Source organism: Crotalus tigris, unplaced genomic scaffold (assembly GCF_016545835.1).
Source record: "Crotalus tigris isolate CLP2741 ecotype Arizona unplaced genomic scaffold, ASM1654583v1 scf7180000023617.9722795, whole genome shotgun sequence".
In the NCBI taxonomy this organism is placed as follows: Eukaryota; Metazoa; Chordata; class Lepidosauria; order Squamata; family Viperidae; genus Crotalus; species Crotalus tigris.
Window position 1 is genome coordinate 2,739,609 of NW_024100081.1, and position 13,200 is coordinate 2,752,808.

At 43.8% G+C, this 13,200-nt stretch overlaps 1 protein-coding gene across 1 annotated transcript in view; it reads right to left on the reverse strand.

Moving 5' to 3' along the window:
• The window catches only part of LEXM (lymphocyte expansion molecule), a 42,130-nt gene that overhangs the window by 21,003 nt on the left and 7,927 nt on the right, over positions 1-13,200 (reverse strand). Inside the window, exons 2-3 of the mRNA XM_039319938.1 lie at positions 11,370-11,432; positions 7,494-7,581 (exon numbers count right to left, since the gene is read on the reverse strand). Of these exons, the coding sequence (XP_039175872.1) occupies positions 7,494-7,581; positions 11,370-11,432 (151 nt within the window). The remainder of the gene's footprint in view (positions 1-7,493; positions 7,582-11,369; positions 11,433-13,200) is intronic.

Consider the following 13,200-nt stretch of genomic DNA (forward strand, 5'->3'; position numbering starts at 1 on the left):
ACTAACCGGAACTAGATCAGGTACAAAGTGCTATAAGTCAGCTTTCCACAACTATGTGCTATCCAGATTTTGTTGACTACTGTTCCCATTAAGCTAGCCAGAATGGCTAGTATTCAAAGGTAATAGAAATCAGAGTTCATAACATCTATAATAGGTCTCATATTGTCTTTGATACACTATTGCCTGGTTCATACAAAGTGCTAAATCATGAGGTGGACTGTTTTTGGCTTAATGTGGTGTATGAATTCATAGCATCTGTTCAAATAAATAAATTACCATGGGCAGTAAATACAGTAACTATTTATTTACCAATAATTAAGTTATCAAGGATAATAAATTACCCTTGATTTTAGCCAAAAGGTTAAGAAGCAATAGCTATTAAAAACCATGATTATGTCAAAATGACAACATATGCATTGTGAGGTCATTGCACTAATGATACGAGTATGTAATTTACACTAGTGATGTCCAGATGGAAATACATAACCATATATGTATTGTTGAGTCCTTCGCGGAAAGGTAAGACACGAGAAGCAGTTGTAGTTCTCAGTTTTCTTTATTCTGCGTTCAGCTTACAAGTAGATGGCTTCAGCAGCTCCCAAAACCTCCCAGCTTCTTATATAGGCATTTCCCGGGTCAATGCGATACTTGTCCCGCGCCAGCACCCGCGCATGCGCACGGCGCTGGCGACAGCCTGTCTGGTCCCGGGCAGCTTTGCACCTGCCCGGGACTGCCTGCAAACGCCCCGAGCCGTTTGCAAGGCTCGGGACATAACACCCCTTTCCCCCGGGCTAAAACTACTACCAACGTATAATCATTTATTTATGCAGTGTTCTGCTTCCCAGTGCTCCTATCGTTACCTGGCTTTTGTTTAGCCAGCAATGTTATGTAATCTTCTAAGTATTTAGGAGATTTCCTTGCTCTCTGTGACCTTCTCAGTTCTGGGTTTCTGACAGGTGTTCCCTGACTGAGGGGTGACAAGAGCCTGTTCCCCTTATCATGCCTTGGTGCCTTCCAAGGACTTTGCCCCAATGCCTGGCCTGCTTGCTTGCCAACCGGGCTCGTCAGGCCAGGGCTCCTGTCACTTTGTGACCTGGTTGACCCGCCTAGCTGTAGGTCCTCAGGCCCCTTGAAGTGATAGCCACTGCTGGGCGTCTCTATAGAACCTCCTAGGTCCGTCCAAGACCTGTCAGGAGGCTGTCCAATCCCTAAGCCCCGTTCTGTGTCTGGGCTCGTGTGGGTCTCTGTACCTTCCCAAAACTCAGTTACTCCCTGATTTGGGCTAGAGGTGTTGCGGTCGGGACTTGGTTCCTCGACCACCTCCCTGTAAGTTTGACCCGCTGTAGGATTAGGGGTAAGGTCAGGTCAACTCTGGGGATTGTGTGCCAGCTCTCTTTCGGGGAATGATTTGTTGGGATGCTCCCAGGTATCCTCCGTGACTGGAGTATTGAGTGATGTGTGTGGAAAGTGAGTATGCCCCCGGGGTGACTCCCTGGCTGGAGTAGGTGTGAGTGCCTGTTGTGTGGGTAAGCTCCATGAATTCCTTTTCGGAGCACTTGCGGAAGCTTGAAATGGGCCGTCAGTGGCTCCATCAGTGGAGATGGGCAGCAACTCGTGCCCGTCCCTTTGCTCCAAAGGGTCCCCCTCCCCCCCTGGAAAAGACCCAGGAGTCTCAGCTGGAAGATGCCGCCTAGGGCGGAGTTGGTCGATGTGCCTGCGCAGGACACGACCGTTGTCCAGGGCTACCTCGTAGGATAGAGGACCCGTGACCCTGGAAACAGAAGCGGGGACCCATGTATGACCAGGCCCGTAATTGCGAGTCCAGACCGGGGCACCCACAAGTAGTTGTCTAGGTGCCCTAGGATGTGAGGTAGATGAAGGCAGTCTGTCCGGATGCAACCGGTCAAGTTTAGTAGTAAGTGGACGCCCCCAACGAAGTTCAGCTGGGCTTCTCCCTGTAGAAGTGGACGGTGTGGTGCGATAAGAAAGGAGAAAGTTAGCCAACCTGTGATGCCAGTCCCCGTAGGTGAGTCTTTTCAATGCGTCCTTTGTGATGCGCACCATACGTTCAGCCATACCGTTGGTGGACGGGTGGAAGGGTGCAGACGTGGCATGACGAATCATGTTTGCCTGTAAGAAAGCTTGGAATTCGGAGGAAGTGAATTGAGGGCCGTTGTCAGACACAATGACATCTGGAAGCCCGTGTGCAGCAAAAATCCCCCTCAGTACCTGAATAGTCTTTGCAGTGGGGGTGGATGAGACAGGTACAACCTCAAGCCATTTTGAATGGCTGTCAACAAGGACCAAGAAGAACTGGCCCTGAAAGGGCCCAGCGTAGTCAATGTGCACCCTAGACCATGGGGACTGTGTTTCCTCCCATCTATGCACGGGAGCTTGGGGCATCTCTGGGCAAGATCGTTGGCACAGGTGGCATGCATGCACCTTAGCCTCAATATCTGTATCTAAACCAGGCCACCACAAGTGGCTGCGCGCAAGAGCCTTCATACGAACAATGCCAGGATGACCCTCGTGGAGGGATTCTAAGACCCTAGTCCTCATTGAGGTGGGAATGACAACTCTGTTTCCCCAAAGCAGACAACCCTGAGAAAGGGACAGCTCGTTCCTTTTGGACCAGAAACTCTGAAAATCAGGACTAGGGCAGTGCTCAGGCCAACCAGACAAAACCCAGGAACGGACACGTGAAAGTGTGTGATCTGTACCTGTTTCAGCGGCAACATCCCTGGCACTAAGAGGGAGCTCGAGCAAGGCTTGGATTGATAGAATGTTGACAGCTGGCACAGGGTCAGCTTCTACTACTGGCAGAGGCAATCTACTGAGGCCATCAGCATGGCCCATTTCTTTCCCAGGCTTGTGGAGTAAAGAAAAATCATATGCAGACAAAAAAATAGACCGCCTAAGCATTCTAGGGGAAATGATTTGGGGAGTCTGCTTACGTGTGGTAAACAGTCCCAGCAGAGGCTTATGGTCAGTGAAGACCGTGAAATGCCTGCCATATAGAAAATCATGGAATTTTTTAATTCCAGCAACAAAAGCCAGAGCCTCCCTGTCTATCTGAGCGTAGTTGCGCTCAGCAGAAGACAATGTTCTGGAGTAATATGCAACAGGAACCTGAGTTCCATCAGACCTGAGGTGACTCAGGACAGCTCCTACCCCGTAAGGGGATGCATCACAAGCGATGAACACAGGAAGGGACTCGTTGAAATGTGCAAGTACACTGTTAGAAGTGAGCAAGGCCTTGACTTTGTTAAAACAAGCCTCATGTGTTTGTGACCAGTGCCACACTGCTTGCTTGTCTAGTAGCCTGTGAAGAGGCTCAGCCACACTGGCTTTATGTGGAAGGAAGGAATTGTAGAAATTCAGGAGGCCCAGGAAGGCCTGAAGTTTGGCCTTAGACTTTGGCCTAGGTGCTTCTAAAATAGCAGTTAGTTTGGATTCAGCAGGGTGAATCCCAGCAGCATCAATTTTGAATCCCAGAAATTCAGTAGAAGGCACCCCAATTTTGCATTTGTCTTTTTTGAGCTTGAGGCCTGTTTTCCTGAATCTTAACAGAACAGCCCTTAGCCTTTCAGCTAAAATGTGTGTGGAGTCTCCTGCAATTAAGACATCATCAAAGTAGGGGCAAACCCCCGGTATGCCCCGTAGTGTGTTTTCCATTACGCTTTGGAAAATCCCAGGAGCGACATTCACGCCAAACTGTAGCCTTTTTACCTTAAAGGCTCCCCTGTGGGTCACAATAGTCTGAGCTATAGCAGCAGCATCATCAACAGGCAGCTGTTGATACGCTTGAGCTAGGTCAAGCTTTGCAAAACCGCGCCCCCCTTGAGGGAGGCCAGGATATGACTGACCACAGGAACAGGATAGGCATGTTGCTGCAATGCCTTATTAAGAGTGCATTTGTAATCAGCACAAATGTGAATGTCCCCATTTGCCTCTAGAAGCGTGACAATGGGGGTCTCCAAAGGACTGGAATCAACAGGTTCTAGAATTCCCTGTTGGATCAGTTTGTCTAACTCAGTGTCAATTTTACTCTTTAAAGCAAAAGGGACCCTTCTTGCTTTAATTCTAATGGGAGTGACAGTGGGGTCTAGCTTTAAGGACACAGGGGGTCCTTTGAATGTGCCCAGCTGGGGGATGAAAACATCTGCAAATTCTTTGCAGACTTCCTGTAGGTCGAGTGTTTGTAAACTGTTGAGTCCTGTGACGTGTATCCCCAGGGCCTCAAACCAATCGAGTCCTATGAGACTCGTTCGTTCACCCCTACTACTAATAAGTCTAGTGGACCTTCAAAACTCTTGTATTGCACGTTAAGGGTGGCCTCCCCCTTAACACACACTCTTGAATTTTGAAAATCTGTTAACACAATGTCAGAAGGCCTTAACTTGGCCTGAGTTCCACTACCGGAACAAATCTTTCTAAATGTATGCAAGGAGATGATTGAAAGGGCAGACCCTGTGTCTAGTTCCATAGTTAATGGAACCCCTTGTAGCTTCACCTTGAGTGACAGCTTTTTTTTAATGGGCTTGTGTGTGCCTGTCCTGAGGATGCTTCTTCGCGAAGCGCAAAACCCTACCCTATTCTGGCTGGGGACCCTGGTACCTTTCAGGCGCAGTTCTTCCTGAGGTTGTACCTTTCGTCGGCCCAGACACACAGCTGCAATGTGTCCTTGTTTGCCACATGCCCGGCAGGTAGTGGAGCGGAACTTGCAGTCGGTTCTCCTGTGGCGACCTCCACAGCCGATGCACTTGAGTGGAGCTGAAGAGCTTCCCTTCTGATTTCCTTCCTTCGTTGGGTGGAGACGGTCGACTTCCTCGTCCGGATCCTCCTCGGAGTTTCCTTGGACGTCTTCCTGGTGCACGGATGCAACTTCCGGACTGTTTCTGATCGGCCGCATGTTCTTGACGGCGCCGCCTGCTGCTTCTTCTGCGGTGACTTCTCTTAAGGCATCTTGGAAGGACAATTCTTCTTTAGCGAAAAGCCTCTGTTGTAGATCTCGATGCCTTAACCCGCACACGAATCGGTCCCTCAGTCGTTCTTCGAGGTCCTTGAACTCGCAGTGCTTGGCGGCCTTCCTTAATGCGGCGATGTACTCTTTGGCCGATTCACCGGATCGTTGATCCCTCTGCTCGAAGGTGTGGCGCCATGCGATGACGGACATCGTGGGCTGGAAGTGCTCCTTCAGTAGCTTCTTCAGATCTGCGTAGCTGACAGACTCTACTGGAACAGGTGCTGCAAGGTTTTCTGCGATTTCGAAGGCGTCTTGACCGCAAACACAAAGCAGGGTGGCAGCCTTCAAGCTCTCTTCCCTTACTTGGTTTGCCTTGAAGTAGTTCTCCACCCTGGCTACGTAGGACTCCCACCGCTCTGGATGTGAGACGTCGAACTCCGAAAGCCTTCCAACCTTTGCAATCTTCAGGAGACGGGTCTATCAGCCAGCCTACCCCCGAATGCGCACTGGATTGGCGAGTAGCTGCCGAGTCAACGCCGTTCCGCCGCTCAGGACTCACTTGGGTAAGCTTACACCTCTTCCTTTCCAGGCGATGTAAGGCATCCCACCTTCGTCGCCAGTGTTGAGTCCTTGGCGGAAAGCAGACACGAGAAGCAGTTGTAGTTCTCAGTTTTCTTTATTCTGTGTTCAGCTCACAAGTAGATGGCTTCAGCAGCTCCCAAAACCTCCCAGCTTCTTATAGAGGCATTTCCCGGGTCAATGCGATACTTTTCCCGCGCCAGCACCCGCGCATGCGCACGGCGCTGGCGACAGCCTGTCTGGTCCCGGGCAGCTTTGCACCTGCCCGGGACTGCCTGCAAACGCCCTGAGCCGTTTGCAAGGCTCGGGACATAACATGTATTATCTGTTCTTCCTCTGCAGGCACCACCTATGTTGATTCTAACCCAGAGTTCCAGAAGGAAGCTATGATTTTTAACCACAAATGATACATTTCATATCACACTAAGAATAATGAGCAGAGGGAATAGCCTTGAGGAATAGGAGTGAAAGGAATGAAGTATTATTCAGAAATTTCTAATGAGTCTAAAAGTTGCTAGAAGAAGCCACCTGAAAATCATAAATAACAATTAAGGTTGTCTATCTATCTTATCTAAAATGTTGACAAGTACAAATGTGAGAAGCAAGAGTTGCTAGCTAACTGAAACTGCAAGTAAAAGAAAAACAACATCTGTATATAAAGTTTAGAGCTCAAGGCATAACCGCAGACAAATGAGAAGGAAGCTTCGTCATAGAAAAGAAGATGGTGCTAGATAAGATAAGAACTGGAACTAGGTACCCAGATAAGAATATGTCAAACAGCTCTTGGAGGTGTGGCTGACCGCCTGCTCGCGAGCGCGCGCGCGCGCGTGTGTGTGTGTGTGTGTGTGTGTGTGTTTCAGCTCATCAAGCCTTTGCAAACGCTTCTTTTTGAATAAAACTTTGTTACTGGAATTCCAAGTGAGTTTGTTTGTTTTGGGATCTTGAGCCACATTCCAAACAGGAAGAAATGATGCAACCAAAACAATTGTCTGATAAAAGAAATTTTAAGTCCGGGTCAAAATTACACCCAGCAAAATCATCTTAGGCAAGACCTCCAAGATAGCTCCCAAAGATAAAAAGAGGGAGAAGAGAAGTCTATTCAGACTTGCAAGATTCTGCTACTACAACCTTGTAATAATAGTATTATAAGTACCTGTATTTCCCTGAAAATAAGACTGGGTCTTATATTAATTTTTGCTCCAAAAGATGCATTAGGGGTTATTTTTCAGTTAGGTTTCATTTTGGGGGAAATACAGTACTATATGGTGTCTGTCTGACTGACGATCTTAACTGGGGTTTATTTTTTGGGTGGGGCTTATATTACAAAATCACGTTAGGATTTATTTTCCTGTTGGGTCTTACTTTGGTTACTAGTCTGGTCAACTTTGAATGGCTGACATGAAGCAAAACCTAAGCATATTATAACCTAACCAGACATTTGTCTCCAGATGTTAGCTGGTACGGTCATTCTGCTTTCTCTGTGTAATTCTGTAAAACACCAGCCAAGACATGGCTGCATCTGTTGTATTCCAACATAGTGATCATGCTCCTACATTTTTGGAAATTCAAAATGAAAAAAAAAAGTACACCAATGGAAGAAGCAAAAAGGCAATATATTGTAGAAAGACTTTCTGGGTTAGGGATGAGATCTTTCTTTGCACACAACAGTATACCAGGAAATTTTAAAAAGGGACATCAGAATTCATGGCATTTTGGAGAGTAATGATGCTGATTTTTATAGGTTTCCCACATCTTTTAGCCCAAAATTTCTGTGAAACAGAAAGTCCCTAGAAATTATACAGGAAGTGGGTTCAAACTATATGCTTTAGGTTTCAAAAAGATCCTTTTGATTGTAAAAAATTGTATTTTCTTGTTCAACTCATAAATAGGAAACTGTGAAAAATAGTTTTACTTTGCAGATGTGAGATACATTAAGAAATATACTCACCAATTCTGAACAGACGCTCTTACAGTATGGGGCCTGGAGGTAAGTATTGGGTTTCTTGTAATTAGGATAAATGGCTGATACATCAAATCTAACCAAGAAAAAAAACGCATTCAGAATACACGGTCAGAAGAATAACATCCCAGAGATGAAAATATTTTTCTTTTGCCTTTAGTAACATTTTAGCCAAAAAAATACAAAAACTAGCCAGTCTCTATGACAAAATAAGGAAGCAGCAAATGACCTCAAACTGGTCATTTGAGGTGAGTACAGAAGTTTTGTTATAGGAGGACACTCCAAATTAGGATGGGATGAAGAACTTGTGTGCTGTTAATCATCCCAATCAGCATTGCCAATGGTTAGTAGACAACTTGTAGTCCAGGGCAGGGGTAGGCAACCTTAACTCTTTTATGACTTGTGGACTTCAACTCCCAGAATTCCTCAGCCAGCAAGGGACTTCTGTACCTGACTCAGAACGATTTTAGAAGTCTACTATATGTAAATTCTAATATTCCTGCATGTGGCTGCTCATGAGGTGATTCTGATCTACAGAATTTGAACACAGGGCTTTATCTAATTACCTCTACTTGACAGAATTGAGTCCTCTCTTTTTTCCACATGCTTATTTCAAATCTGCTCTAGAGCAGCAAGAAACCTACACAGCAGATCTGAGAATGTATAGACATGGGCCCGCAGCAAAAAAGAGAGAAAGGAACATGACATTGTACAAGTGGCAATTCTTTCACATTCCATCAGCTATAATTCATAGTAATTTAGTAATTTACATTAAAATTTATATTAAAATCCAAGTGTTTATACAGGAGGTTTCCTCAGCATGAAACATGTGAGAAGAAATTGACCTTCTGGCTTATGGTGAGGAGCTGTATAGGTAAAGACATATAAAGATATTGAGCTGAGGAAGACCACTTAATTAAGTCTGTTACATATTCTAGGCTGTGTGATTTTGAAAGCAAAGAAATAGGAAAACTATTTTAAATAAACAGCTTGGAAAAAATATGACTTTTTTCCCATTTACCTAATACCATATGTAATGCACTCAGGAAACATTTGTGATTTTGAGACACTGTATTTAAGCTGCTTTATCATTCTGCTGGTAAACCTTGAAAGATCTAATGAGTGTCCTGTGCCTGATTGCCTAACTGGGTTTTTTGTTTGTTTGTTTTTGCATTCCCCACCCCCTTTCTCTCATTTTCTTTCCCTGCAGAGGGGAGAGATTGCTTATACAACCTATCTCCACAAACTGTCTCTTCCTAAGCCATTGTTCTTGCAGCACAGCGCTTCCCTAAAAGGTGCTAACCACAGGTTAACAAGCTCAGCTCTGCAACCTTGATTAATTACAGTATAGAACAGAATAGAGATGGAAGGGACCTTGGAGGTCTTCTAGTCCAGCCACCTGCTCAAACAGGAGAACCTATACCATTTCAGACAAATGGCTCTCCAGTCTCTTCTTAAAAACTTCCAGTGTTGGAGCATTCACAACTTCTGGAGGCAGGTTGTTCCACTGATTAGTTGTTCTCACTATCAGGAAATTTCTCCTCAGTTCTAGGTTGGTACTTTCTTGACTAGTTTCCACCCATTGCTTCTTGTCCTGTCTTCAGGTGCTTTGAGAATAGCTTGGCTCCCTCTTCTTTGTGGCAACTCCCTAATTAATTAACTGAGCAGCCTTGAGCAAAAGTAAACCACAGCTTATATACCTTTGGCCTAGTACTTTACAATGACAAGAAAAATAAAGGCAAACAAAGTTGCATGATATTGAAATGTTTCTGATAAAGCAACTTAGTGACCTTGTTATTAGTTATCACTTCTTACTAGGTCAGTGTGCTAGCTTTATCACTTTTGAGATATGGTCAATGAATATAATAACTTGGCTTAACTGGGCCACAGGTTTTTATCGGTCCCCCTGTCACCACTTAGGATCACATTTATGTGTGGAGGAGGGCATTTGTAGGATTGGTAGTGAAGGCAGCTCACATGTGGGTGGGGGTGTAATTTCACACATGTGGAACTCTATGGGATTTCTCTGAGAAAATAAGAGTAACAATAACAACAAAAGTTCACTCAAACAGAGCCAGTGTTTTCTCTGACTTGTGCTTTGCCTCTCAACCTGAGGTTCCAGGAGTAAAACAAACAGGTTTCATGGCCTTTGGGGAGGCAGCTCACTCGAAGCCTTAATCACTGTCAGAATATGGAAGTTATACCTGAATGGCCTCTTACGAACCAAGGGCATCCTGTGGTTTTCCAAGAAGTGCCAGGGACTGAACAAAGCAAAGAGATATATAGAGCACCATTGTTGTAAAATATGGAGCATTCAGGCTTATATCGTGCTGACAACAGCAATTAAATGTTGATATTTTTTTATTATTATCTCCAATATTTGAAGGGCTATCACAAAGAAGATGTATTATCCATAGTGCCCAGAAACTCTAAATGAAAACAGCATATGATGCAATTATTACTATTTTATAGTATTAACATTATGATGTGTGTGTGTGTGTGTGTGTGTTTGTGTATACATCATAATACACACACACACACACACACACACACACACACACACACACACACACACCAATTCGGTCCTGAGCTTTCTTTTGACAATTGGGCCCGCAATACTTGGTGATGTCATCAATCCATCTTGTTTTAGATCTCTTTCGTGGAAAATATGAAACAAAGTTCTATTTTCAAACAAATTAACAACAAAAACATTTAATGCATCCTATTCTATTCTATTCTATTCTATTCTATTCTATTCTATTCCATTCCATTTCTATCCTCCACTTTTGGAGAAAGCTTGTGGAGAAAGCAGTTGGATTGCTGCTGCAGATGACACTGGAGGAAATAGATTATCTGAGCCTGTTTTTTGTTGAGCTTCAGATCCAGGTTCACCACAAAGGTGGCATTAATCCCATTTATTGATGATTTCTGGTAGGACGGGGATAGGGGAATGCAACCTGGCACTACTGATCTCTGAATCTTTTCTCTGCCATCGATCACGGTATCCTTCTGACCCATTCCAAGAACTAGGAATGGCAAACACACTCTTCCATGTTTCTCTACTCTTTTGCAGGTTATGGTTCCAGTTAGTGGTAAGGAAGAGTTTTTGCCACAGTTGTTAAGTGAATCACTGCAGTTGTTAAGTTATTAACACGGATGTTTAACTGAATCTGGCTTCGCCATTGACTTTGGTTGTCAGAAGGTCACAAAAGATAATCACATGGCCTTGGGACATTGCAACCATCATAAATAAGAGCCAGTTACCTAGCATCTGAATTTTGATCTTGTGACTATGGGGATGCTGCAATGGGTCGTAAGTGTGAAAAACAGTCATAAGTCCCTTTTTTCAGTGCCGTGTAACTTTGAATGGTCATTAAATGAATGGTTGTAAATTGAGGACTATCTGTACCAAATAAACAATTTCCTGCCATTTTGGTGATAGAGGATTGCTCGGGCATTTTCCCCTAGACAGCATCCAATTGAAAAGAAGAGGAGAGGGATAAGCAAGTAGAAAGATGGAGGAGAGAGGGAGGAGAGGAGGAGAGTGAGGAAGAAGAAGGAAGGGGGAAGTGAAAAGATGAGAGGGGGATGTGGTTTGGGGGGAAATGGGTGAGCAATGCCGGAATTTGTGTGTTGTATTTTAACTTGTTATGTATCTGAATTTTTTTTTCTTATGATTGTAATGAAAATAAAATAATAAAATTAAAAAAAAAATTTCCTGCCTTGTGTGATAATTGGCAACTTCGCACCAGGGAAGAATAAATTCAACATTTGGTGTGTGTGTGTGTGTGTGTGTGAAGAGACAGTGGGGGAGAGAGAGAGACACAAATGCAGCTGCCCTGAATTCTGTGAAGTTATCCTTACCTAGCTTGTTGAGTCCAAAAGGGGGCACCTGTGAAGCCCTTTGTTTCCATCTTCCATCTTCTGCTGCCCAGAAGAAAAGAAAAAGAAGGATCACTCTCCTGATTGGCAGCTGTAGAAGAAAATGGCTCTGGAATTTTACTGCCATGACAACACTGGACGCTGGAGCTTCTGTTTCCATGGTCCTAACAGAGGTGTGTCTTCAGGGCAACCGGCTATGTTCACAAAGACTTGTCAGTGCTGCTGGCAGCTATTCCAGCTCAGTCTTGGACTATGCTTGGAAGAGATGGTTAGATCCTGCCCAACTGGCCTTTCATGGCAACTGTAAAGTAATAGTAAAGAAAGAGTAGCAGAAAGAATAGTATGGATATATTTAGGGAGGACACATACCACAATTGTTCCTTCTTTGATTTATATTGCTCATACTAATCCCCAGCATTAGCCCACAACTCTCATAATTCTCAGCTAGTGTGGTTGGCCTTGATGCTAATGAACCATTCCTTACTAACCCTATGATATCAGATTTCTTTATATGCATTGAAGAAATAACACAAGATCATCCATTGGCAGAGTCAGCTTAACATATAATGCTTTGTTGTGTTGTTGGAAGCCTGGTATTTTAGTATTCTAAAGCAGAGCACCCCAACATTTCCAGCTTTGTGGACCGGCGGGGGGGGGGGGAAGAGAGGATGGTTCTGTGTGAGTGGCTGGCAAGCGCACGCATTTGCACAAGCAGTGTACACAAGTGCCTGCTACTCACTTAAGTAGACTGCATGCACTCACCCACTGCTCTCACAAGTGAGGATGCACGTGCATGCACACTGTGCACCAACCATTTCTGCAGGCTCCTTGCAAACCAGTGGGCCATGGCCCACAGGGTGAGGATCCCTGTTCTAAAGCACATATTATTTAACATTTGAAGGGTTTTAGCAAGTTTTTCTTGGGGACACATACAATCCAGAGTTCAGAATGCAGCATTTTTTAGTTATGCAAGAAGCAGAAAAGCAGTAGCAGAGCTTTCTGTTCCCTCACTTTGAACTAAAAAGAGAACCAAAAGCTAGAGTTACCTAATCTAAGATGCAATAACAACTTTAGATATAAGTTAGCACATTTGCTATACAGGTGGTCCTCAACTTACAATCGTTTGTTCAGTGACCATTCAATGGTACTGAAAAAAGTGACTTATGGCACTTTTTTAAAGTTTTATTATTATTTTTTAACAGAGTTCAATGCTAATTATTCAACAAAAACATGTTGTCTGAGTATCTTATTCACTAATACAAATTAAATCCCTAATCCCTAAATCTTTTCTCTAACCATTGATAAAATAGGTCCCAAGATTGAAAATATTCTGTTTCTTCTTTTTCTTTCAACCTTAAAGTAAGTCTGTCCATTTCCGCACAGTCTAATATTTTTTTTTATTATTTCTTCTTCTGGTGGTATTTCTTCATTCTTCCAATATTGTGCAAATATAATTCTTCCCACTGTTATCACATGTAGGATCATGTATATTCTTTGCTTATCACGTTTTTCTGGCATTATACCTAGTTAAAAAAAAATTCAGGTTTATAGTCTATGTGTTTCTCTAACATTTTTTCTAACCAAGTGTGGATTATTGTCCAATATCTCCTTGCTTTAACACATGTCCACCACATATGATAATAAGTACCTGGTCTGTGTTTACATTTCCAACATTTCTCTGACATGTTTTAAACATTTTTGCTAATCTTGTTGGTGGCAAATGCCATCTATAAAACATTTTATATACATTTTCTTTGTATGAAGCTGACATTGTCAATTTATAGTTTCTTTCCCACAAACTTTGCCACTTTTC